The 27,321-nt window shown below is 48.6% G+C and overlaps 1 protein-coding gene across 4 annotated transcripts; it reads right to left on the bottom strand.

Annotated features, from left to right (window-relative positions):
• Positions 1–600: 600 nt before the first annotated feature.
• Positions 601–26,982, bottom strand: WDR91 (WD repeat domain 91). 4 transcript variants are annotated; one of them, XM_072964397.1, is made up of 16 exons: positions 26,821–26,945; positions 25,590–25,719; positions 25,194–25,474; positions 24,422–24,628; positions 22,188–22,271; positions 20,928–21,058; positions 19,695–19,860; positions 11,698–11,853; positions 9,413–9,606; positions 8,666–8,816; positions 7,174–7,268; positions 6,851–7,019; positions 5,662–5,770; positions 4,734–4,846; positions 3,285–3,482; positions 601–1,128 (listed from the first exon to the last, which is right to left on the bottom strand). In XM_072964397.1, the coding sequence occupies exons 3-16, from the start codon at positions 25,338–25,340 to the stop codon at positions 964–966; spliced, it is 2,085 nt and encodes a 694-aa protein (XP_072820498.1). In that variant the 5' UTR covers positions 25,341–25,474; positions 25,590–25,719; positions 26,821–26,945; the 3' UTR covers positions 601–963. The 4 variants fall into 4 exon arrangements, with proteins under 4 accessions (XP_072820498.1, XP_072820499.1, XP_072820496.1 ...); XM_072964398.1 differs by having other exon boundaries at positions 25,194–25,373; XM_072964395.1 differs by lacking the exon at positions 25,590–25,719 and having other exon boundaries at positions 25,194–25,373; positions 26,821–26,982.
• Between the last annotated feature and the right edge of the window lie 339 nt (positions 26,983–27,321).

Raw genomic sequence — 27,321 nt, 5'->3', positions numbered from 1 at the left:
GCATCTCCACCTCGGATGGAAATGCAAGCGGGTTAGATCTCATTCCTCCCCACCCTGTGAGGGCATCTGCCTCTTCAATGTCCCACTCCAGCCAGGGAGCAGAGGGCCAGGCTGAACCCCAAGTTCCAGGCTCAGCTCTTGGCCAGAGTGCTCCTGTCCTCTGGTTGTTCACCAGCAGAGGGCGCGAGTGATTGGCTCTGTTCAAACTCAAGGCTGTGAAGTTGAAAGAACCGGAGGAACCACCATGACAGGTACTGGGAAACCTCAGCCACCCGGATACAGAAGCTTCAGACCCTGCCCTTGTCCTGAGAGGCTTCTGTAATCCGAGCTGCCAACTCTCAGGGAAAAGAAGACATTAGAGCATCCTTGACAGGAGCCCAAAGAAACAGAACAGCACAGACCTTAGTTAGCCAGGGGGACGGTAGAGAGAGGACGTCCTACCTCTACAGCAAACCAACGAGCAAGCCTCTGATAAAGCTCAGCCCCACACGGGGAGGTGAGAGCTTGGGTTTGGGCCTAAGCTCACGGTGACCACGGCCAGGACAAAGGGTGAAGGGAGACACTCTGCTGCACACACACATTCCAGAAAGAGACACCAGGTGACCACAAGAGCATTCTTTTTTTAAAAAAGAAAACAGCAAATATATACAAAATACTTTCAATCTCTTCTGGGCCAGCAGAGCAGCCATCACACACTCCTCCTGTTTCCTGAGCCTTCCTCCAGTGTGTGGAGCATGCTCCTGCCAGGGCCCAGCGTGCTGGGATCTGGGGAACAAGGGCCACCACTGCACATGGCTCCTGCTTCAGCCACGGCTGCTGGCCAGTGCCTGAGGCCATGGAAGGCTCTCCCTGAAGATCCCCAACCCTGGCAGGAGCCGGGGATGGAGCGTCCCATCTTTCTGTCTCGTCTCTCCCCGCCCCAGGATAATACTGCTTCTGTGGGTGCCCCTCAGGGCAGGTCCCTCAGAGTTTATGGGCCAGCAGGGTGGTCAGCTTGATCTTGCCATCCATGGAGGCAGTGAGGCAGGTCCCGCAGTCCATGGCCGTGCTCCAGTCCACGGTGACCACAGGGGCACGGTGGCCACCCAGGCTCAAACAGCTCTCCAGAACTTTCTCATCCCCACACAGCTGCAGGAGGACAGGAGAGAGGAGGCAGCATCATCAGGCACTGCGCACAAACACATCTACTTTAACCACTTTCCGTGGCCAAGCTGCCTCGAGCCTGGGGGCTGCGACCCCAAGCTGAGCACACACCCCAGACACACATGCCCACCTGTCCAGAAAGCCTCAGGTTCATTGCTTGGACCAGGAAATACCTTCGTTTTCCCAACTATAGTTACTTCTTCAACTAAAGTGGAGAACAAATCCCTAATATGGTCTGAAAGACAGAATTTTCTCTGTCACCTTTAACTCGCCATGGGCCACGCCTCCTGCCAGTGCCCCGGTGTTCTCTTCCAGCACCATTTACCACTCCCACGTCATATCCCGTCTCTGCCTCTCTGCTTTATGCCTGTCTCCCTCAGGAAGGCACTGGCCGTCCAGGGCTCATTTGTGTGTACAGGTGTGAGGGGTTGGAAAGGAATAAGGAAGGGGAACCGGGACCAGACTGAACATCAATCCAGCTACATGGAACATCCGTGAGCAAGAGAGGAAGTATTCAGCCTTCGTGGAGAACACGTCTTTAAAAATCATAAATTGTTTACAGGCTTTAAAAATGGGATCTGAAGGTCATTATGTTCCTCAAGTAATTAGACCCCATTACTGACATTTTTTAAATGATACAGAGGGAAATCTTTCAACCCGTTAACTGGTTATAGAGCAAGTCCGACTGCAAACCATATGAACTGATCAGGACAAATGATAAAGACTGCATGATTAAAAATAAAACAATACACACCCAACACACTTAATCATACAGAGAGCAAAGTATGGTCCACCTGAATCTTCAAATAATAAAAGAAATTAAAGCTTGTAAACAAAGCTTTTTACAGTATCTCTCAATAGCAATTAAAGAAATTATGAAGCTTTGTATGAAACCATCACATTGTAACTCCTTAAATATACACAATTTCTGTCACTTGTACCTCAATAAACCTTAAAAAAGATTTTTAAAATATATATTTAAATAAACAAGTAAATAAAAATAAACTATGGAGTGAATTTTGAAGGAGAGGACAAAAGCCACCCAAATCATCTTCACCTGTGGAGAAGTGGGGCCTCAGTAAACCCAGCCTCCTAGCACCACACTCAACAGTCCAGAAGGCTCCTTACTTCTCACCTCAGCCACCCCTCCCCCCTCCCCCCACCATGTGCTCTCACTCCCCTCTGCCCGGGGCCCCAAGGCCTGCCTGCCTCCCAACTCCTTCAAAGGCTTCAAATGCACGGCCCGCCCCCATTCTCCCTGAGGACTCCGTCCCCACCCAGCTTCCTCCCCTTAGAACCCTCAACCCTGTACTGTCCTCACTGTTGGTGCCTGTGCCTCTTTCTAAAGTGAGTGTGAGCCCCAGGAGAGCAGGGTCTCCCGTGCCCACTGCACAGGGCCGAGGCCGCGCCCACGCACAGCTGCTGTCCACAGACTAAACACCAAAGAGCTAACCCTGAGGCTAAGAACTGAATTCACTTGGAAGCAGAAATATGTGCTTAGGCCACAACACAAATCCTCCCTGCTAGCCTGTCAGACAACACTAGCAAAATAGGAGACGTTTATAATTTCATACAATTATATATTTTTTAAAAGTACATGAACCAGACAGTGTGACATGAGAATTAAAATAAGCAGATAAACTGAGGGGCAAAACAGTGGACAACTTACATCCCCTGTGACAAATCACACGTGCAGATCTGTCCCAGCCATGGACTGTAACGTCCTCGATCCACAGGCCCTCCCGTGAAACACAACTCTGCACCAGGTTAGAGTAACCTAAGCACTCACCTGTGTGGGGTGTGTTCCCCTAAACCGACACACAGCCTTCTCCCTAGTTCTCGATGTTTTCTATAACTGGCATTATTCCCAAGGAATGGAGGCAGAAAAGGGGCAGATTCTTGTTGGAGGACAGTGAACGGATGAGCGGTGAGGAGGATGGGCATGTCACACTTGTCCCCACTCCCACCTGCTCTCTCGAGCTGGACTGCAGCCAGGAGGCCCAGGCACTGTCGTCCTGGGTCAAAGGCTTCTCCACAGCCCTCGGGCAGGGACAGACACAAGGATGGGGACAGACGCCTGACTTCAGCCGGGCCCAGACCTCTGGGGAGGAACCTCCCTGCCACCACCACGCCCCAGGTACCTTGTAGATGACTCCCCCTGTGGCAGAACACGTCAGCATGTAGTTTCCCTCCGAGTCAAAGGCGAAGAGTCGGCCCCGGGGGACCTGAACCTGCTTGTAGCCGCTGTACCCGGACAGCACAAAGGGGCCCGTGGCGTCCGCAGGGAGGCTGTACTCAGACACCTTCAGGCCACTCTTGTGGATGTTCCACTGGATGAACTGCAACCACAAGGCATGAGTGCAGCGTGCTCAGCGGGGCTGGGCCACCGCCCGCCAGGCGCAGGGTCGGGGAGGAGGAGCGAGGCCGGACCCCGGGGAGGAGGGCCTGGGTCCACAGGCCCCAGGAAAGGTAGTGGGATCACCCCCAGTCCCAACTCTTCCCAACACAATTTAAGCATTTTTTTAGGGAAGAAAACCTAGAAAAAGAGTCAGCAACCTAGGTCAAAGTCTGAACTTTCTCTCTGGCCTGACTCCAGAGGAGGAAAAGGGTCGGCTACTGACTTCGCCTGGACTCCCATCTGTCAAGCAGGGGCAATGCTCCCGTGACCATTACTACTACTGCTGTTGTTGTTATTATTACAATTATTATTAGGGTTAGAACCCAACTAAATTTTTCTTAAAAATAGGACAAATTCCAAATATCCTTCCAGTTTCTCAGCAGTGCAATCAACTACCACGAGCAACGGTGTGTCAGCTGAGCTTCGGTGCCAGAGCGCACAGCCCCGGAGCCCACCCCAGGCACAGGCGGCCCAAGAGTCCTACTCAAATAAATAAGAAGTCAAGCTTTGATTTCAAAATCCCTTCTTACAGTTTTCAAATGAAGAATTCATTTGGTAATGACTGTCTTTGATGGCTAACACAGGTGAATAGCATACAATCCAGAAAGTCCCAGCGGGTATACATGCAAAGCAAGTCTTTCTCCCACCTCTGCCTGCCCCAGCCCCCTTTCCAAGTATCCTAACGAATCATTCCAGAGAGAATCTAAACGAGGAAACCTATTTTTACTTTCTTCCTCAGCTTCCTTTTTACATTTCTTGACTCTGCTCAGGCCTCTGCGAGCTACCTCTGAGAAGCTGTCCCCAGCCCCCACCCCCCAGGAAACTCCACACATCCATGCTGTGACCGCCCAGTGACCAAGCTCAGTGAAGTACACCCTGCCCATCAGGACCCCACCGAGTGGGGTGGGTCAGTGAGATGAGTCATTTTTGCTACAAGGAGAAAGGACATGGGCCCACCTCACCTTTCATAAGAACAGCCAACTCCCACTGAACTCATTAAACCTCACAAAGGTCCTACGAGATTGGTTACTCCTCCTATCCCTCTTCACAGACGACAGGACTGAGGCAGACAGAGCTAGGGACAGGCAGTGTCGGGACTAAAGCCCAGCCCACCCTGCTGCTCTCATCCTCTCTAGAACCTCTGATGCCTTGGCCACAGGGGGTAGTTCCCACTAAACGCGGCCCCACCTACCTTCCCGTCCTCGCCGACGCTGTACACCGCATTCTCGTCGTAGCTGAACTCCACGGAGCAGACCTCCCCGCAGTGGGCCTTCCAGCTCATGGCACATTCGTGTTGCTGCATATCTGAGACAAGGAGACGCCGCTAGGATTCCCCCCCAGGCCCAGGAGGCACCAGCCCATGGCCAGAGGCACCTCTCTCCCCCGGCCCAGTGGGTGGGGGTTGCTCTGGAGGCAGAGGGCCCCCTGGACCCGACAGGAGTCACAGAGCTGACCCACAGTGAAGAGGGGTCGCTGGGTGTTCAGTCCTCTCTTGCACTGTGCCTAGTCTTCTGTTAACCTATCTTAAATGAAAGCTTCTTTCACTGGGTCAGAAGTGAGGTTCAGGAATCCCTGGGCGGAGCCTGAGCTCATCTGGGGAGCCTGTAAGTCTAGGAGAACATAAAGTCCTTCCTGGGGGGCCTCTGTATTTTCCCACCAGTTAGCTCTGGGTGCCCTAGAGACCTGTTAAAGGCCCAGTTCCCGGTGTCTTCCCAGACCCTCTGACTCCGGTCTCCTGGGACAGGCCTGGCGTAGGGAGCTCTAGCCAACGACTCCGATGCACACCATCCTAATGCTCTCATGGGGACAATGACGTGGCCGCACCAAGAGGACAGGACGGCGTTACTCTCCCGCATCCTCCTGGATCTCATTCAGGCCATGAGGATCAGATCCAACAACTCAAGACTCCACGGCTGCTGAGCCCCGCCCCTTCAGTGGCCACTGACACCGACCATGTGCAAGGTGATTATGAGGGGCAGACTCTGACCAAAGTTAAGTTTGATTATGAGCATCCTGAACTGGGGTTTTGCAGCAGCCTCTAGACCAGCTGGCAAAAACCCAACTCCATTCCCTGGGACATTTAAGGAGGGGTCCGGATGGCCGTGAGTACACTTGCTGACCAAAGAGCCGGATGACGCCGTCCGCTGCCCCCGTGACCAGCAGGTTCCCATTGTGGTTGAAGGCTGTGCAGTTGATGGCAATGGGCTCTGGATCCAAGGAGAACTGGAGCTAGAAAAAGAACCAACTTTAAAATGAATAACAATAATAAGCCAAATTTCAAGACAGGTTCTGTCTGAAAGGGGGAAGAGACCAAGACTGAGGAAGGGCACACCAGAGCATAACAAGTATTGGTGATGCTCTACTTTTAAACTGTGACGGTAAGTAGGTGCTCATTTTATGGCTTATCTTCTCATTATTCCATATACCTATGATCTCAATATTCTTTTCTATGTTTAGTTAAAAAATTTTAAATAACAAGTAAACACTAAATTATAAATCACAAAAGGTCCATTAACAGAAAAAGCAAGATTAAAAAGGACCGAATCAGACCAGGCGGAAGAAGGGAAGCACCTAGCGGATGCATGACACTAAGTGAAAGAAACCAGTCTGAAAAGGCTGCCTGATTCCAACCACACAATATTCCGGAAAAAGCAAAACTACGGAGGCAGTACAAAGATCCATGGTTGCCAGGGGTGGGGGCCGGGGAGCATACAGAGAGCAGAGGATTTTTAGGGCAGTGAAAACACCTTTTGTGACACTATAATGGTGAGTCCGTGTCACTACACATGTGTCCAAACCCACAGAATGGACAAGCCTCAGACTGAGCCCTGATGTAAACAATGGACTTCGGGCGATGACGACGTGTCAGTGCAGGTGCGTCAGTAACAACAAACGTCCCGCTCCGATGGGGATCTGACAGCAGGGGAGGCTGCGCGTGTGTGGGGCCCCGGTATACGGGAAACCTCTGTATCTTCCTCTCAATTTTACTGTGAGCCTAAAACTGCTCCCCACAAAAAGAGAAAATATTCTTTAAAAATTAAAAAAAAATTTAAATAAGCCAAAAGGGCCTGCCGGGAGGCTCTGTGTGAATTCTAAGTTTGTGGCACGATTCTGAACGACTTCAGTTGCAATCTGCCCAACCGGAGTATTACTACTTTTCAATACCTAAACTTTGAAATTTCCTCACAAGTCAAAACATGAGGAGCCTGAAGCAAAGAGTGGGAAGAGACCTCCAAAAGAGGGCAGCGCAGGCTGTGATCCCTCCCGGGAGGGTGAGCAGCCCCAGGGAGACCCCGGGCAGGCCCGCACCTGCTGCTTCATGGCTTTCGTGTCCCACAGCAGCAGCCTGCCAGGAACGTAGTTAGCACCCTTGCTGCTGATGTCCGGCGCTGACAAGTCCACCTGGGCAGCGAGGCTTGGAGCTGCGGCGGAGCAGACGAAAGAGGCCCCGCTGGGGCTGCAGGCCAGAGACAGGATTCTGCAACACACGTGGGGCAGGGTCAGCGCTCCGCCACCCACGGCGGGAGGACGAGCTGGGCCCCGAGAGCACAGGGGCGGGGGGCAGCCTCCAGCTCACCTGGCCATATCCCTGGGGGCAGGGAGCAGGGGGCAGGGGGCGGCCTCTGGCTCACCTTGGCATATCTTCATTGATGTTGATCTCACAGAGATTCTTCTTGGCCTCTGTGTCATACAGGCGCACAGTCCCCACACCACTGCCCAGCAGGAGCTAGAAGGAGACAGGCGGGAGGAGCGAAGGACAGCTAGGGTCAGGCCCAGCCAGAGAGGCCCACTGCAGGGCCAGGCCACCAGTGAGGCCCGCCTCCACTTCTCCAGCTAGTTCAAAGGTGATCCGGCTAAACTGGACATCATTTAAAAATTAAGGACATCAGAGATGACCTTGAGCAGAAGCAAAACCACAAAAGGAATCTGGAATGGGAGAGAAGGATCACCTTAGGTACAGCTGGAGACCAGGCCCTCTGCCTACCCCTCCATGTCTTCCAGTTTAAATCCCAGCTGTCCTCCTCCTGCCCTCTCACTCCTGATCCACCACCACACAGCCCTGGGCACTGGCCCCCGGCTGGACAACTCTGGCTCTGGGCCTATAAAGGCCTCCAGGAAAAATAGAGGAGGCTCTCCTTGCCTTCAGGAGCTTGTGATTTATTTGGTGGAAACTTCAAAGACAATTAACGAGGACTACCAGAAGAAAATACCAAAAGTAGGTCTGAGGGCCCCCCCCCGGAGTATTACCTAGAATATGGCCTCAGCATTCACTTGACAAATTGACACTGGTATAGGGTAAGCCCCGAGATCCTCGTACATATGGATAATTCCTGCAGTTCTCAGAAATTATTTTTAAAAAATGGGGTCGGTATAGCTCAGTGGCAGAGTGCATGCCTGAGGTCCTGGGTTCAATTCCCAGTACCTCCATTAAAAATAAATAAATACACCTCTCCCCCACCAAAAAAATTAACAAACAAACAAACATAAAAAAGAGTTTAAAAAATTATAAACAAACAAGGTTTGCTCCTTGGGCTGCCAGCTAAGACCCCCTCTAAAATGGAATATAGTGGGGAAAAAACTGTAAATCAACTTTATCTCCTTAACTGCAGATTCTACCTCAAATATTGAAGTCCAGAAGGAAAAGGCACCCTGTGCTAACACCACTGTGTGAGCCCCTTGGGGACCACAGAACAGGACACACCCCCAGCCCAGCATGGGGAGGGGCCTCAGCAGGAGGAGAGAGCAGCTGAGAACATTCATGGTGGTGGTCAGGAACATGCGGGGGTGACAGGAGCTGGCAGGGGAGAAAGCTGTTCTTTCCCAGGGAAGATGGAAAAGTGAACCAGACCCCCACACATGCAAGAAAGCCTCTGCCATCTGACAGGAGAGCGTCCTCCAGGTCCCACTGCAGTCTCATTCCAATTCTTGTTAATCCAGTACCCTCCAACCAGGAGCCTGCTGGGACAGTCCTAGATGTGTGGTCCCTGAATTCCCAGTAAGAGAGAGAGGGAGGGGCTTGACACTGTAGCCTCAACCAAGCCCGTGATGCCGGAGCCACCGGGGCGAGGCCCGAGGAGTTCTTCACTTAGACCATGAAGCCAGCAACGAGGCAAGACTACTCACCAGCCTGTCCCGCTTGGTGGCCCACTCTAAAGAGAGCAGCGGTGACTTGGAAATGGAGGACGCCTTGGTCTGCATGATGGGATTGAAGGACCACACTTTGATGACCCCATCCACATCTAAGCTGGCGACCCTCCTCCCCGAGCAGTCCACTCTGAGATGAGAGAAAGAGAGACGCTGTTAGCATCTTGCCTTAGTCCGCCATCCTCTTAGTCCTCAACACCTAGAGGGCTGCTTTTGTGATCCTCCTCCTGTTTTAGGAAATAATCCCCAAATGCCTATACTCCGAGGGGGGACATGGACTATTTCTAGAAATACTCACTCACTCATCTGTCTGAGGACTACTTATGAAGCACCTACCGTGTGCTGAGCCCTGCGGTAAGCACAGGGACAGAACAGTGGGCAGATGCACACGGCCCACCCTCAGCACTCACAGCCTCTGGAGACCAACAGCCTCCTGCATCACCTCCCGAGCCATCACGTCCACCAGAGCAAGGGATCACTGAGCCTCTGGACGTCACACTCCGTGAGGATCAGAGAAAGTAGAGAGCTGACCAGGCCAGAGGCTGCTCTCGGCAGGACCCTCGAAGGCAGCTGTCCAGTGTCCTCTGACAGTTTAGGAGTGACAACGGTCCCTTGGGACTGTCCCACCATCAGCACCTGTTCTCCCCATCCTCCTGCCTACTAAACCTGGAAACCCAGGCTTCCAGGGAACCCAGTCCCTCCAGCCATGTGGCCCTGGTAACCCACCTGCAGTGCATGATGGAGGAGTGGTGCTCTCCGTACTCCTCCTGCCCCAGCACGATGAACGGCTGCTCAGGGCGGACGCCCCCACCCTCAGGGCCTGCTGTGGGGGCCCGCGTCAGTGTCTCCAGTGCCTCCACGTGGAGTTCTGGGCAGGGCTCTGCCTCCAGGCCACCAGCTTCAGGCTTCTTCTCTGCACACTGTGCCAAGCAAAGTGGGACGAGTCAGTTGTGCCAGGTCTGCACTGGGTCCAGTCATTCCCCAGGTCTGGGGACCCACTGCCGGGTGTCTAGGATGCCAGGCTTCAGCCCTCGGGGGAGGATCTCAGTGGTCTCGGGTCTGCAGGAAAGAGCTCTGGACAATGAAAGCAGAGCCCAGCTCGCCCAGGAAGATGCAGTGCCTGCTCTGCCAGCGGCCCCTTCCTAGGGCCTTGCTCCTCTCCCAGGCCCTGCTGAGGGCATGTGGGCCACACGCTCCTGGTCACGATAGACGGGACTCAGGACACACACCAACTTGACAGACGTGACCAATGATCATGAGAGTGGGTTAGTGAGTGCCTATAGCGTGCAGGCACTCCTGACTGTCTCATTTAATTCTCCCCCAAACCATCTGAGATCCTATCATTGACCCCATTTTATAGTTCTGGAAACTATGACTGAAAGCAGAAGTTAAATAACTTGTCCAAGATCAAGAGCTTACAGGGGGATGTGGATGTGAGGCCAGGTCAGAGGTAAGCCTGGCCCCTCACCAATTCACTGCTGCGCCAGCCAGCACCTCCTCCTGGGAAGTGGTCTCGAGAGACTGGGGCGAATGGCCAGGCAAAAAGATCAACCCAAGAACAGCAGCAGAGCCAGAGCAAGGGGGGGCACCAATGGCACCCCACACACCTGCCCCCGGGTGGGCTGCAGCTGCCCGTCTTGTCACCATGATTACTGCCTGCTCACCCAGACATAACTCCAGCCAGGGGGCATCAGCCAGGGCACGCTTTACCACCCCTCTGGTTCCTGAGGCTCCTCAGGGTCACAGAAAAAGCATTTCTAGAGTGAAAAACAGACAGGACAGAGGAACAGGGACCTCCAAGCTCAGAAAGGTGCCTTATGGGAGTGGCTGAGCTCAGGTGCACCTTTATCCTACAGCACTGAATAGAAGGATTTGAGACCAGTCTTAAGGGTCTTTGCCATCGAACCAGAACCAGTACAGTACAGTACAGGGCTGCTAACACAAAAATGTCTTTAAACAGGCAAGAAGCCCCTATTAGGAGATAAACGGTCAACAAGGTGACTTAGGCAGTAAATCCCTTGGGCTTCTGCTTCAAACCAGAATATTTCACTGAAGTGGAAGCAGCTTCTACTTCCAGGAAGAGCACACCCCAACCCATATTGACTAGTGGGGGGCGTCCCGAAACTCAGGGTGGCAAGGTCCAGGCTGCAGCAGGATGCTGTGTGGGCACGAGGCCCTCGGGGCAGCAACTCCAGCTGGGAGTGCAGACGAAAGGGATCCTGTGATCGAGCAAGTCTGCATGATGCTGGGTTAAGCCAAGGAAAATGGTCTCTCTCCAGCTAATTTTTTTTTTCCTTTTCCATTATAGTTTATTGCAAGATACTGAATATAGTTCCCTGTGCTACAAAATAAGACCTTGTTATTTATCTATTTTATATATAATATTTTGTATCTGCTAATTCCAAACTAATTCATCCCTCCACCTTGCCTTTCCACTTTGGTAACCATAAGTTTGTTTTCTGTGTCTAAGTCTGTTTTGTTTTGTAAATAAGTTCATTTGTATCATTTTTTTAGATTCCACATATAAGTGATACCATACGATACTTGTCTTTGATTTATTTCACTTCGTATGATGATCTTGAGGTCCATTCTGTTGCTGCAAAAGGCATTCATTTTTTTTTATGGCTTTTTAAAAACTCTCTCCCACTGATTCTGAGCACTCATGGCATGCTAACATGCGCAGTTAACCTAAGGGAAGGACACAGCATGCCAAGGGTCCCAAACCAATTATTCACAGATCTCATCTTCTAGAAACATTTTCAGAGGCCGGCTTTTATAGCCCCTATTTAGGGATGCACTACACCGGAAAGAAGGACTCCTGGAGAGCCAGGTTGTTTTAGAACAAAACAACCAAAGTACAAGCAATTAAATCCAGTTAGGCAAAACCACACTCTACACAGAAGAAATCAAGAGAGGTAAGAGCGCCCCCTCTCCCATTTTCCACAGCCCTCCACCATGTAGCCCCGTGGTGTCCCCACGGGTGTTCGTGAGATGCCGAGGCCAAACCACACCTGCAGAGTCATGGAGAGGAGCTCCTTCCGTTCCTTGCCGTGATCCTGCAGGCGCCGCTGCCGGTGCTGCGACCAGCTGGACTCCCCCGTGGCCAGTCCGCTGAAGAGGTTCTTCCCGTCCTTGGGAGCGCTCGCTGGCTCCCTGCCCTTGGCGGTCTGGAGAACGAGACGCCAAGCTGTGAAAAGTCTCTTCCCACCTGGGCCAGGAGGGGAGCAGGAGCCAGGGAGTGGCCTCTACCCAGCAGCTCATGGGTGAGGTTCCTCCCTGGCCATGCTGAGCAAGTAGCTAAAATGTTACTATCTCAGGCCCTGAGCAAAGTCAAGGATGAAACACAAGCAGTCTGGACCTCCTCCTTTCTGTTCCCCACTCCTCAGTCCTGAGAGGACAGGTCCCCAGCACTTCTCCGCCAGCCACATCTATCACCTGGAGGTGGAGATACACAGAGCTCTCTGATCTAATCAGAACAGCTGACTTCAGTTAAGGGGAAGAGACCAGCACTTAGCAGGCACGATTAGGAGGCAGGTCAGGCCCTACGCTGGGTGTTACAAACACTGATGAGCAGCTACATGTTTGGGCAATACAGAAAAAAAAAATTATGCAAAATACATCACCCCTCTGGAGGGGAAACGGAACATAATAAATACCCTCTCTTGTTTTGGGCCAAGGGTATGACTAAGCCAGCCAATGTTAGCAAATAATGAGGTTTTTGAAAATGATTAAAAGGCAATCAGAAATTCTTAACAGAAATTGTTGGAAACTCAAGGACCTTTGAACAAGATAAACATCACAGGAGAGAAACTGGCATCTTCTGGCTCCTTTTCATAGCAAGAGAAAGTCAACCAAGGTTACAGCTAACAAACTCAGTAATCCCCACCCCACCCCCATACAGACTGAAGATTACTGATCTAGAGCTTTTTAAAAGGGAGCTGCTACCTCTTCATCTTTCCAGATTATCTGGCTTGGGTTCTCTTTTTCCAACCCCATTCCCACAAATTGTGATGGTCACCCTCCTACTCGCCCCTTCCTTTATACTCTTAGCAAAGGGATCTGGATGCAAAAAGCCACTCTGCCACCAACATCCTCACAAGCCATTTGCACAAAAGACCTAAGTAAAGAGAGTAAACTCAGCCTAAGTCTACTTGTGGCTTTCCAGTTCTTCTCATTATCTCACGTTAATGTTAAACAACTTAAAATGATTAACATAGATTCCTTGGGACCTGGAGTAATGAGAACAGTTAAGACAGGAAATTTTAAAGGTTTTTAGTTTACGTGGAGCCTCGCTGTGGCTGACCGACACGGTACTGATCATCTTTGTTTTCCTGGCTGAGGTGACCTCCAGTGGCGTCTACTTGTGCCCGTAACAGATGTTTCTTCTAGAGAAAGTATTTGATTCTCTGAATTCTGATTTATTTTGAAAAAAGTAAAGTTCTTAGTTAAGATTAAAAAAAAATGACTGAAGAAGAAAACCAACAACATCAATATATGTTACTCACTGAGTGTTCACCATAAAAGGCGCCATGCTAAGATCTTTACAAACGTCCCCTTAAAGATGAGGGCATCATTTAACATGGAGAGCGGATGCTTTAGAGAGGTTAAGTTACTGGTCTACACAGGGAGAGCTCACAGAGTAGGGATGCACACCCAGATCTGACAGCAGCCCCACGCTCTGAGAAACCTGAAGAAAGCACATGGAAGAAAGCGACACTGAACAGAAGAGATCAGAAGAAACGTCATAACCCCAGAGCTAAACAACCACCAAGATAAAGCCCATCTCTCGGTGCTTCTGGCCCTCCTTGAGAAGCATCTGATGGTCCACGGAACACTGGCCAGGTTCCACAGTCTGAGAAAGTGGAAGGTAACTTCTCCTCCCAAAAGTAAAAGGTGATCTTGAGGTAACCATGGTCCCTCACACGTTCCCGGGGCAAGGGTGCAAGGGGTCAGGGGGAGGTTCACTCCCCAGGATGTGATCCAAGAGTGCCAACCTTTCTTACACAAATCCATTGGTTCCTCTCCATATCTACTGATTCAGAGGGCAAACTGCTCAGACTGAAGAGTTCCACAGGATAGGCTATACTTAGACAAAATAGACTTTAAGTCAAAGACTGTAATAAGACAAAAAAGGCTGTTATATAATGAATGATAAAGGGGTCACACCAACAAGAGGATATAACATTTGTGAATATTTATGCACGTGATATCAGAGCACCTCAATATATAAAGCAAATATTAATTAACTGACCTGAAGGGAGAAACAGGCAGCAATACAATAGTTGGGGACTTCAATACCCCACTTTCACCAACGGATAAATCATCCAGACAGAAAATCACCAGGGAAACACTGGACTTAAACTGTACATTAGATCAGGTGGACTTAATAGACATTTACAGAACATTCCATCCCAAAGCAGCAGAATATACATTCTTCTTAAGCACACATGGAACATTCTCTAGGACAGGTCATATTTTAACCCACAAAACAAGTCTTGAAATTTTTAAGGGGATTGAAATCACATCAAGCACCACAATGGATGAAACCAGAAATCAATTACAAGAAAAAAACTAAAAAATTCATAAATATGTGGAGACTGAACAATATGCTCCTGAGCAACCAATGGGTCAAAGAAGACATCAAAAGAGAAATAAAAAAATATCTTGAGACAAATAAAAATGGAAACAGAATATACCAAAACTTATGAGGTGCAGCAAAAGCAGTTCTAAGAGGGAAGTTTGTAATAATAAACATCTACACTAAGAAGAAAGACCTCAAATAAACAACATAACTTTACACCTCAAGGAAGAGTAAGCGAAGCCCAAAGTTAGTACAAGGAAGGAAATAACAAAGATCAGAGTGGAAAATAATGAAACAGAGACTAAAGAGACAACAGAAAGGATCAATGAAACTAAGAGCTGGGTTTGGGAAGTTAAACAAAATAGACAAAACTTTAGCTAGAATTATCTAGAAAAAAAAGTGGACTCGAATAAATAAAACTAGAAATGAAGAATTGCAAAACATGTCTCCAAAAGTTCTCACATTTTGATACAAAAGACAAAAGAACTGGCAGCAGAGGCCACACTTTCTAGATCTCAAAGGTGGCCATGGGGGCTCCACAGCTAGCTACGAAAACAATGCTGAGAGGAGAAGGAAGATCAGCTTCCTGGGTTGACAGCTGTTTTCCAAAATAGTAGGATCCTTGCAAGCAACGAGATCTCAAACAGCCTGACACAACTATGATTCAGGTTTGACAGATTTATCGCCTGACCAAGAGATCTTTAAACTGGATATCTGAGAAGAAAGGGGAAAAGAACCTATTTAATACTGCATGCGTTCCCAGGGGAAGTACGTGGACCACAGGGGTACCCCACCTTGGGACCACAGGTTGGGGCGGATGCAGAGCAGGGACAGGCACTTGGTGGCACTCTCGTCTTTCCTTTCTCACCTGCTACACCTGGTAAAAGATGTCATTTCCTTTTCCAGTGTGTGCTGTGAAGAGTGCTCAATTCAACTGGCCCATACTAATGGAACAGGAAGGCTTAGGATAGACTTCAAATTCCTCTAAACGACACAAAAGCCACCATAACGCTTCCCCAGCGAGTCTGGGAAATACAATATTAAGAAGTACAAAAGCAGTGCTTCCCTTGCCAAGTCAAGATGGCAAGGACACTGTCCCGTACATCACTGGTTGGGGGCTGAACAGTGCTCTCAAGTGAAAATTCAAACAGGCATTAACATAAGGCAGTGCAATAAATTTAGAAGAACTACCTTTATAACGATAGGGTAGTCTATACCAAGAGAGCGCTAGACCTAAGTGTGACCTATCAAGTCCTGCTTAGAGAGACCTTCTCCTTAAACTGCATCTAAGCTATTCAAAAGAATAGTGTGCTGAAAGCTGATGAATGCAGCTGTCCACCAAACACCCAAATAAGCAGGTTAAGGTGAATGTGTCTAGCTACAAATGCATATAACTTAAGTAAATGTTCACTGTGACACAACCAGTAATTGAAAGTTTTGTTTTAAGAACAAACCTGATAAAAATCTTAACTACCAGACATTCCAACGCTCCAAATTATATTTTTATATTCTATCGTAATCTACCTGTCTCCTATAGTTCAGGAGAGCTATCTTAGCCCAGGCTTTATCATTTGACCTTCTCACTTCTCACTCCAGAGAAGGACCTGAATTCATTTTCAGTGGCCTGAATAGAGCTTGCAAGGCAGTCGTCCGAATGGGACAGAGAACAAGTTCCAGTAATCTGGCCTCATCTGAAGCAAAATAAAGCCACTCAGAAGGCAGGCACTGGGAACACAAAAATCACAGAAGGAAGATGGGGAAGAAGGCTCCCTTTCCCCCAACCTGCTAAGATGCACGGAAACAGCCCCAAGGGCAGCATTCTTACTGCTGCTGTCTCAGGAGCTACGAGGTAGCTGATACTAATAAGAGATACAAATACAGGAGTCCGCGGATGCTTTGCTTTCTTTACATTACAGCCAATTAAAGGTTATCGCTGTAATAACTGTAATTCCCCCTGGCAGTCCCATGGCTGACTGAGCGGGTGTGGAAGGGGCAGAATTAGAACTAGCAGGGATGATGGAGTAAAACTGCAGTGGGGGGAGCCTGCAGAGGAGGTGCCCTCGGGGGCTACGGTCACAGAGATCCCAGAAGAGCTTGGGAATTGTGGTTTTAGAGTCACTTCCATCTGTTTTTAAAAATTTGCCTCCAGATTCATATTGAAAGCATGGAGGGTGCATCACCATAGATTTTGCATCTATAATGCTATGAACTTTTCAGTAATAACGACAACAGTTACAGCAACTCGTCACAAGTGCGTATGATGTTGAGAAGGAAATGTACAATGCTGTATGTAAATAATATTTAAAATAAGAGGGGGAGGGTGTAGCTCAAGTGGTAGAGCACATGCTTAGTATGCATACGGTCCTGGGTTCAATTCCAGTACCTCCTTTAAAAATAAATAAACCTAATTACCTCCCCCCTTGCCAAAATTAAAAGAAGTAATACGATAATAAATAAACTATAAAAAAAATAAAAAAGCCTAGTCATCTGTATTGCTAATTTAATAATGCAGTTTACATTGTTCTGTTTGCTTATCAGGAGTGAAAAAGAAAGAGGGAGCTCTGGCATGGCAGTACTGAGGAAAAGACTGTGTGTTTAATATACGAACAAAGCCATGTGGCTTATTGAAAAATGGCATTTCTTACTATATGATATCGCTTGTATGTGGAATCTAAAAAAAGACACAAAGGAACTTATCTACAAAACAGAAACAGACTCATAGACATAGAGAACAAATTTATGGTTACCAGGCGGTAAAGGGGGTGAGAAGGGATAAATTGGAAATTCGAAATTTGCACCTCCTGGAGAGTGATGGAAATGTTAGCTACCTTGATTGTGGTGGTAGTTTCATTGGCACATACACCTATCAAATTGTACATCTGAAATATGTATAGTTTACTGTACAGGAATCATATCACAATAAAGGTATTAAAAAACGGCATTCCTATTGAGTTCTATTGAGTTAAAAGCAATATATCATTAAAATCATAGGAAGTGATCATACAGCTGACTGCATTTGGTATTGGTAAGATAACATCTTGAATTGTAGACTCAAATTTGGCCATCAGTTGTACAGAGGAATTAAAAACTTAGACTGTCCCCCTAGAGGAAGGGAACCAGGATGGTCAGAGGTCTGGAAATCATGCCATATGGGTTAGCAGTTTGGGGGAGAGGCAGGAATGAACAGAGAGTGCTTAGCCTGGAAAAGATAGGAAGGGTGGTCCTAACCAGAAGCCTTATTCCATGTAGCTCGAAGGCAAAGCTAAGTGAGTAAAAATCATAGCGGTTTCAACTAACAGCTTTCATCAAGCAAACAACCCACGTACACAAGCAGTGAGCTTCCCACCATGGGAGGCAATCAATCAGAGAACATGAATCTCTACTCAGTAGGAGGGGGGCCAGACGACCTTTAAGCTTCCTCCAAATTGAAAATTACGTGATTTTCTTGAACCTCAAATATACTAGTTATTTTTAGAACTGAAATATCACTGCTTAGTCAATAAATCAATTAAAAAACAAGTGCCCCAATCACTAGATTTTTCAGATCACAAACATCTGTTGTCTCCATTCGGGAAATGGAAAGAGGGCTACCCCTGCCCTGTTAACATACCATGCGGTGACCAAGAGTTTTTTAAATATTTCAGAGGCAAGGTAAGGAATGTCTGCGACAAATTACACATTCTTGTCCTCATCTCTTGAACAGTGACTGCACAGAACATTTCCAGTCCCATTTCACCCCTACCACTGGGCACCGAGTGCCTGAACACACAAAGACAAGGCCGCAGGTAAAACCCCAAAGACCCTGTCTCTGTGTTTCCTTTCATTTTAAGTCGATGAAACTGAATTTCATCCTTTCATGCACATTTCAAGGGACCCAGCACTCCACACATCACCTACTACACTTACAAAAGTCTTGCACAGTGAAAAGATTTGCAAAGCAAACAGTAAAACTTACTCAGCCACGTTCCATAAAACTAGAATTCTAATTTTAAGGCTGGAACTTCAGAAAGTCGTAGGAATAATGGTGACTGATGTGTGACCACAACAAACCCCCTGGATGCTGAGGCTGCAGTCACCTTGCATTGCTGCCACTTTTAGGTCTCAGAACTGACTCAGGTACCCAATCCGCCAGAATCTTCCCAACAACAACTACTGAAATGCACTGCCTGCTTATAACCTGCCAGGCACTCCATACACCAACAGCCCTTCTGTCAGCTCAAATAATTCCCCCCAAAAGGAGGGAATGCTATTATCACCATCCTAAGCAAAGTAAGGTGTTTTAAGCAAGCTGAGCAAGGACGATAAACAAGGTACAGCTGCCAGGCTCCAAAGCCCGCCCTCTCTCTTCCCCGTGTCCTGCTCAGTGTCTGCATTTCAACAACAGGACGAAACCTAAGGGCTATGCTAAGAGCCCTGACATCCCGATGGCAGTCTGGGGCAGACCTGTCTCCCCGAGCTGCCGCACGCTGCCACCGCTGCTGCTGCCGTGTCACTTGCAACTGTTCGCAAGCCAAGGGTGGCAGGAGAGGAAGGTGGAGATGATGACGACTTACTTTATCGACAACTAGTAAAAATGAATTAAAAGGGAAATAGTCCCTACCCAAGTGATAAAGTGTGACTGTGGGTCTGTTAAACTTTCGCTCTGGTCAGCATTTCTGAAAGCAATGAGTTCTGGAATTCTAGGAAAACTACTGGGTTTTGGACATAGGCTGACATAAAAGAAATTCTCTTGCAAGCTTCTATAAAAGTAAAAAATAGCAAAAATCCTTTGCAGAATCAGGAAATAACTTGTCAAAGAAATTCTACACGAATTTAGAAGCAACTCTAATTTACTCATTATCTACAGGCTACTTTATAGCACTGAAAACTGCAAAGTCCAGAATTTCTTGAATTTACGCTTGAGTCCCAAAATTGCGGTCAGAAGCACTCATGAGTTCAGAGGAAATTTATGAGAAAAGGGAAGGGACCCTTCAAAGCACACTTCCTCTCGCCGCCATCCACCCCTTCATATGCAGGGTGTCGCAGGCTTTGAGAGCTGGCACCAGAGCACAAACACCGGGTGAGGCCCAGGGCTGAGAGCCGGCCCTCCTTCTTGATCAGCACGCCCGCCCTGGCCTCCTGTCTCATTCTGTCCATAACACCTGCAATTCTAGCTGATGAGGGGGGGGCAGGCACAGGATGCCTGAAGTGGACCTTCCTCCACTACACTCATACCTATAGTCTCATCCTGCAGAGCCGTCACTTGTCTGTGAGGCAGAAGCAGGGTAGGAGGAAGAAAGGGAATGAGATATGAGTTTAGGATCTACACCAAAGAAACCGGTCCTAAGGGGAAGGCGGACAAGTCTCCACCCAAGGAGTAGGTCTGGAAGTACAGTGGGCGGTCAGAGGCCTCCCAGTGAGAGTCAGAAAGGCAGGACTTATGCTTACCTGGCTGCCAAAGGACTCCTTCTTGGCCAAGCTCTGAGCCTGAGGGGGGCCCTGGGCAGGCGACAACCTCGAGGGGCTCTTCTTACTCTGAGGCAGCAGCGAGGACAGGAAGCCCACGCGCGGTGACTGGGAGAGGGACGCGTTCCTTTGGCTGCACACCATGGCCCTGGGCAAGCAGACACAGCACAACGTCACAGCGCTGCAGGGGACTGGGGGAATGCGGAGCACAGACCTCCTGGCCTATGGACGCCACCGTGACCAGGGCCTGAGCCGGGTTCGCACGCCGGGGTCTAAGGAGGCATGATGCTCGGTACCGTTCTTGTACAAGGGAGCCAGCAGCCTATCAAGCACAAGGGCAAGGGCCACGGTGAAGCTCAGAGCAGCGCCTCCAACAGCCACTGGCCACACGTGCACTGAGGACCTGAAATGTGGTTAGTCCAGGTGGAGACGTGCTGGAGGCGTAAAATACACACTGGAATTCAAGACTGAGCATGAAAGAGTGTCAACTAGCTCATGAATACTTTGTTTACATTCACTGCATGTTGAAATGATATTTTGGAAAAGAAGGGCTAAATAAAATATATCATGAAAATTAACTTTAAAAAAAAACACATAGCCACTAAAAATTTTTAAGTTTGATTTTTGGCATGCATATTATTTCCATCAGAGGGCGGCGGCTCAGAAACCAGAGAAGTTCAATCAGTGCAGTCCTTGGCCACATGTGGATTTGGAACCTGGGTTTGCATCCTGAGTCACTGATCACTCATGTGTGGCCTATGGTGTCTGCAGGGGGTCTCTTCAACTATTATTATCATTGCTTGGTCTTCTGCTTTAACTGGTTGTTTTCAAAGGTGGCTCAAATACCTCTCTCCCAATATGACTTCTCCAAACCCTGAGACTGGAGCATGCTTCCATGGCGGAATGCATCCAACCTGTGGTTCCCAATCTTGTCATCCATGAGGCGCTCCTTTCAATGCACAGAAATGTCCCAGGGCTTTATGACAGCAGCTGTGTTTTTCAACCCAGGCTGCATACATCTGCACGTGCAGGCCCCTGGCAGAGCAGTGCAGGCAGGCCCCGAAGCTGGGAGGTGGGGAACAGCTAGAGGACCAGGGTCCTTACTCCCAAAGCTCAGACCATTCCGAGTTGCCAGGAGAAGGGGAGCCACAGTGAGGTGCTCCCCAGGGGAGAGCACAGGGGACAGAGAGAAGAGGGGGTGCGGCACACACTCACAGTTCTGAGTCCCCCAGGCGGTCCATGTTGGAGACATAAGGGGGCAATTTGTGTTGGACCAAGGCCTCCTCCTCTTCTGGCTGTTGCTCTTCTTTCTTTAGTCGGTGGATTTCGGCTTGCAGTGCAAACAGCTACATGGGGTGGGGTAGGGTGTGAGTTAAACAGTGAGCTTGCCTAACCTTCCCTCCCCTTAGACACATCAAATCCAAAACCCAACCACACTGGCTCATCAGGGCACTGGTCCTCAGCATCGGGGTGCCCATCTCACTCTCCACAAACTGGAAAAATGGGTGAGGCGGTTGCTTCTTGATCACAGTGAGGTGAGAAAACTAAAAACCATTACGTATACAAAACCCTTTTTTTTTCTTTTTATCGTTTGACTTGCTTCTTCCCAGATTCACTGAGAAAAACAGCTCCACCCAATCCTGCTTTGCTATTTGGAATCTACAAAATCGGCTATGGAACTCTAACAGAACATTTTTTTTCAATGAAGTTTAGCACTTTTGACCTTTTGCCTAAAGAAAATTATACACACACATCCCCAAACCCAAGAATCTTAAACCCCCAAACCTGAACAGCTTGCAATTTTCTTCTGAAAAATCTTTTTTTCCCTTTTTCTTCCCACTCTGCATTCTTTTTGGTGGAGGAGGTGATTAGGTTTATTTGTTTACTTATTTTATTTTTTTTAATGGAGGTACTGGGGATTGAACCCAGGACTTCACGCATACTATGCATGTACTCTACCACTGAACTATATCATCCCCGCTAAATAGCCTCCTTTTTCTGAAGATATGTTCATTTCAAGGTCAGAGAAAAGCTCCTCCTCAGGCCAAATGTAGAGGCAAATGCGGGCTGGAGCGATCACCTTAGCAGACAAGAGAAACCTAGTTGAGCTGAGAAGAATTAAATCACATCTGGGCTGTAAACACCCAGATGAGAGGACAGGTGGAAAAGGTCCCAGGGTGGGAAGAAGATATCTGAAAGCAGGTTAGTTGTAAGGTGACATCAATGCATTGAGTCATTTTCCTCCTAAAAGTTCATTACCATCACCAGGGTGTGTATGCCACACAACTTACAACATGAACCCTGCCTCTGGTTTCCAGACTGTCACAGCCCCCAAGTCCCCAACACTGACTTTCTGGTCACCACCTCTGAGATCAGTGCTTTCTGATACTTGATCAGCCCTCCACTGCCACTACCCAATTTCACACACAAAAAGCAGAAGTTCTTCCTAAGGAGCAAGTATCGTTCGGAACAAACCTTCTGGCGCAGAACTTCATTTTCTTCTTGAACCTGGTTGGTCCTCTGGCATTCCGCATCAAAGTTCAGTATCACGGGAACTGGTGCTCCAAGTTAAAGAATAAACCTGCCTTTTAATTAACTTAACCATGGTGTGATCATGTCACAATGTATACATATACCAAATCATCAAGTTTTATAACTTAAATACATACAACTTTAAACTGTCATTTATATTCCAAAAAAGCTGGGAAAAACAGTGAATTGAAATATATATTCCACCAAAAACCCTGCAATAAAACAATTCAATAAACCTATTACAAAAATAATAAGCCTGCCTGCGAAACAGGTAAAAGCCCTTCCCAAACTCCTGACAACCACAGCAACACCCTTGAACACGAGACGGGGTAAAGACTGTGCTGTGTGCTCTTCACAGCTTTGCGAACAGTCCCTCCCTTGACACAAGGCCTGGCCCAACTTCGTTCAAACAGACTCACGGACACATGACAAACTGCCCGGTGAGCCCAAAGAGAGGACATAAAGCCAAACCTGACGTTTTCTCCCCAATACCAGCAGTAAGAGCCAGCATCCTACAGGCTTCACAGCCAGTTTAAGCTGTAGTGACACTCAGCTAAAAGCCAGCCCAGCAGCCAGTGGCTCTGCAGGCAGAGTGCCAACGCTCTACCAGTGGGGCGGAAGGACAGGCCACTTGGCTTTCCCTCCGCAGGCTGACCCTCCTGTGTGCAGAGGTTTAGACTGAGAAGCAAGCTTCCTGCAGACTGCCACCCCATGAGTATCCTCCTTCTGGGTCAGGGTGTCAGTCTGTCCCAACCACCTCAAACAGCTTCAGTCCAGAGGAGCACAAAGCAGGCAGGGCCTTCCCTAGAGACCCAGAGGGCCCATGGGTCATGCCATTACCAACTCCAGGCTAGTCCCCTGCTGATTTTGTTTCAAAGTCCTCAGGATAAAGAGCAGGGGGAGAAAAAAGGCAAACCTGGCAAAAGCGTAATTCATACGTCACCACAGCACAAAAGGAAAAGGCTCCCTTCCTACCCCCACCAAAGATGCTCCTCCCAGGGGCCAAAAAGGCGATGGTGGGAAGATCTCCACAACACCCAGTCCATCAGTTACTCACCAGGCAGCCCCTTTCAAACCCAAATCCCTGCTCCTCCCCTGGAATTCCTGCCTCAAGAGCATAAGCAAGGAGGATGTCCCACAAAACAGTAAATAAGGTAGGCTGTAAATTACTTACATCCTCTCTCTCTCTCTTAAATATCTACATATATTCCTAAAGTTGCTCTCCTTTTCTCTGACAAGTTGAGGGACACTGCAGTCCCTGGAAAGAGTGTGACCCAGACACTAATACAGGGAGGAAGTTCCAGCCCAAGAAGTGTTCTCACCTGCTACCTAATCCCAATAAAGGCAAGTGAAATCCTGGGGGGCATGGGCATGCAGAGAGGGTGCTCTGAAGGATGGCCAGTTTCACTGCAAAGCAGCTCTGTACTGGCCCCTGTGTTTGCTGAGAGAGACCCTCAGCCCTATTTGAGGGCTGCTCTCAGAGCCTAGCACCAGCCCCCCACTATTAGCCTTGTCCCTGCCCGTGCATGTCAACGACCACTTCAGCAGCAGAGGGTGTCAGAACGAATATTTATGATTCCTGGCCTACTGATCAAAATAACCACCATCTGTCTAGCCCCCTCACATAACACATGACAGTGACCCTTGGGCATTTTGTAGAAATGGTGGCATTAAAAGCAACAGCATAAAAAAGAATGAAATAATGCCATTTGCAGCAACATGGATGGGCCTAGAGATTGTCACACTAAGTGAAGTTAAGTCAGATAAAGAAAGACAAATATCACATGATATCACTTATATGTGAAATCTAAAAAAGACACAAGTGAACTTACTTACAAAAAAAAAAACAGACTCACAGATACAGAAAACAAACTTATGGTTACCCAGGGGGAAAGGCATGGGGAGACAGGGATAAATTAGGAGTTTGGGATTAGCAAATTAAACTACTATATGTAAAATATAAACAAGGTCCTACTGTATAGCACAGGGAATATTCAATATCTTGTAATAATCCATAATGAAAAAGAATATATGTACGCATAACTGAATCACTATGCTGTACAACAGAAGGCTAATACAACATTGTAAATCAACTACAATTTTAAAAAAAAGGGAAAGAGCAGCGGCCCCTGATCACACAGTCTGGCTGCCTCAGACGGGGCAACCGAGAGGATATGCATGCACTGAAACAGGACGCTCAGGAAGTTGTGCAGGGACACGATGAAGGTGTCGGCCCACTGGCGAGAAAAGTAGGTGGCAAAGGTGGGGTTGGTGTCTGGGGACGGCAGGAAGGGCAGGACAAACCAATCCTTCCACTCGGCCTGGTTCTGGAGCTCTGTGGCCTGCTTCACAAAGAACTCCTGAGCCTTGTCATTTCTGTTTGTCTGTCAAGACACGGAGGAGGGAGCAAGGAAGGGGAAGAGACAGAAGTCCGGAGGTAAGATTCTTCACCACTGCACAGCAGAGAGCCTTTGCATATCAGCCTGCTACGGAAGTGGCCAAACATGATCCACAAACTTCATAAAATAAAGGCAATCATTCTTTTCTCAAGTTCCTTGTAACTTCAAAGAAGCTGGTTTAAACTAAAGTCTTGATGGTAAATGTCATCCTAGAAATTAATTCCTAGTTGATTTTCAAATAATCTAAGTGATTTACCTCCCCAAGTCAGCCATAATCTTTGTTTACTCAAACTTTAACTCAGCTACTTATATTCTTTAAAACACTGCCCGGGCTCACATGCTTAACACATGAGGGGAAACAGGAATAAGGAAGATAAGTCAGATGACCTACAGATGAGAAGGAAAAAAAACAGTAGGAAAAGAGTCAAAAATAATTTTCACTGTGACTGTTCCTCCCTTTCCCAGAGTAACACAGAGTTGTCCCTAGGCATTAAATCTATTTCTGGATCAAAGAACTCTCTTGGCCAAGAAATCCCTGAACCAAAAGCACCTGGATTGTGTAGACGAGATAAAAGCGGAACAGGCTGGTTTTCAGCTTGTTGATGGTGGGTCTATACATATCCTCCAAGCGGCTGAAGAGCCGACGCTCCAGGTAGCTCCAGTAATCCCGAAGGGCAGCCAAGTCATACACCTGCATCAACTGCTGCAGCTGGTCCACAATCTTGTCCACCTGGTGAGAGAAGGGTGGGACGGAGAAGGTGGTGAAGGACAGAATGGAATTCTCTCCTCACTCCACAGAGTTAATACAGCTTTTTCTTCTTGCTGTGGCTTCTGGATGTTAAAAAAAAAAAAAAAATAGTTTACATTAGCAATCTAGAAAACTTTCCAAACACAGTAATGTTATAGCTTTTAAGTTATTTTCTGATGTTAGATAATGTGTTCTGACCCTCTAGCAAGTGTGGAAATTTCAGGTGTAAAAGCCCAGGAAACAGGAGGTCTGGGTCCAGGTCCTGGATCTGCCTCTGACTTACTCAACCATCTTGGCAGTGTCACTTCAACTCTCTGGTCTCAGTTGCCTAAGATTTAAAAAACAGAAAAAAAAAAAAAAAAAAAAGAGGGTGAAACAATCTCCTAGTCCTCCTCCCAGCTTCTCTACTCCAGGATTCCAAGACTCATGGTGAATGTACTGTCTCCTTCAAGTTCTCAAAGCAGCACCAAAGCCCTGGCAGCTGCCCAGGGTGTCTGCCAAAGGAGCCACCTCCTTGTGAGGAGCAATCATACCAGAGTACACAAGATGGAAAAGCTTTTGGATATTGATACCACTACAACACCACTATTTTACAGATCAGAGCACTGAGGCCTGGAGAGCTGAAATGATTTGCTCTTGCCACAAAGAAGCCACTAACTTTGGACAGACAAGAACCCAGATCTCCTAACTCCCCTCCAGTGTTCTTGGTGCTAGTCCGCTGTCTCTCTCAGTTCACCTGCCAATACCAACTGAAATCAGCAAACATACATACAAATCATACACATATAAATTCCAAGAACTTCTCAACAGAAAATCACGTCTGAGCAGAAGAAGTATGTTTTCTAATCAGCAAACATACATACAAATCATACACATATAAATTCCAAGAACTTCTCAACAGAAAATCACGTCTGAGCAGAAGAAGTATGTTTTCTAATGTACAGCAAGGTCTTCCTCAATGGTGAAGCAAACTGCCAATAAGTCACTGACCAAGACATTTCAAACAGATACCTGAATCCAGCTAACATATTGGGCTGCAAAGCCCTTTGCTCCAATACCACTGGACGCCAACTTTAGAATATTTCTGTTGCCAAAACCCACCCACCTATCCAACCTTAACTCCTAAAACCTCAGCGCCATCCTGGCCAAAGATTGGCCAGCACCTGCTGGGAGGCTGGGGTGGAGAAGGGAGCCCTGGGCTGCAGCCTCGGCGATGCTCCTGACTTGCTGGGTAACTTCAGGCAAGTCATGTCCCCTCTCAGCGCCTCAGTTCCTCATCTGTCAAGAGAGTGCCAGACGCGCTGATGTCGACGGTCCCCCTGGCGCGGTGATAGCGCCGCTCCCGCCCTGGAGGGTAGTGTTAGGGGAGAGCCAGCTCCGGGCTCCCTCGGGGCCGCCTCTGCCCACGCTGCGCCCGCTGGCCCCTCACCCGGAACCCCTTCTCCTTGTCCGCCTTGATCTCGGCGTCCAGCTGCCGCAATGTGTGCGTGAAGCCGCGGAAGAGCAGATACTCGCGGACCAGCTCATCTGTGCGCTCCACCGCCTCCGCCATCGCTGCGCCAGCGCCGTAAGGGCCCGAGGCGCGCCAAGGACGGAGGGGCGGGGCCTGGGCCGCGGGGGGCGGGGCCGGACGCCGGCGCCGAACACGTCAGACCGCGGCCGGCCTACCAACCGGCACGCTCCGCAGGCCGAGCGCCTTTGGCCCCGCCCCCTACCCCGCCCAGCTGCTACATCATCGTCACCCTCCCCGGCGAGCGAATGAAAGACGCGCTTCTCGCCGGAGTTTACTGGCAGGGCTGGCGGCGGCTTTGTCATCTGTTATTGAAATTGGCGGCTACCGTCCAAGTCAAGTAGGGCTGGACCTTGGAGATCATCCCAGATAGTCACGAGGCGGGCAGGGGGCTGAGGTGCCCTGCTCATTGGCATTACT

This window comes from Vicugna pacos, chromosome 7, assembly GCF_048564905.1.
Source record: "Vicugna pacos chromosome 7, VicPac4, whole genome shotgun sequence".
Lineage (NCBI taxonomy): Eukaryota > Metazoa > Chordata > Mammalia > Artiodactyla > Camelidae > Vicugna > Vicugna pacos.
The sequence above is the reverse complement of the archived record's forward strand: the minus strand, read 5'-3'. Positions and strand labels throughout refer to the sequence as shown.

What these genes read in the sequence shown, in the direction of transcription:
- WDR91 (XM_072964395.1), bottom strand. Translation starts at nt 26,943, where the DNA reads ATGGCGGAGGCGGTGGAGCGCACAGATGAGCTGGTCCGCGAGTATCTG. An exon ending in AGGAGTCCTTTGGCAGCCAG is followed by an intron (nt 11,854 to 19,694) that starts GTAAGCATAAGT and finishes CTCGTTCTCCAG; the next exon opens with ACCGCCAAGGGCAGGGAGCC. An exon ending in CCACCAAGCGGGACAGGCTG is followed by an intron (nt 7,269 to 8,665) that starts GTGAGTAGTCTT and finishes GTCTCCTTCTAG; the next exon opens with CTCCTGCTGGGCAGTGGTGT.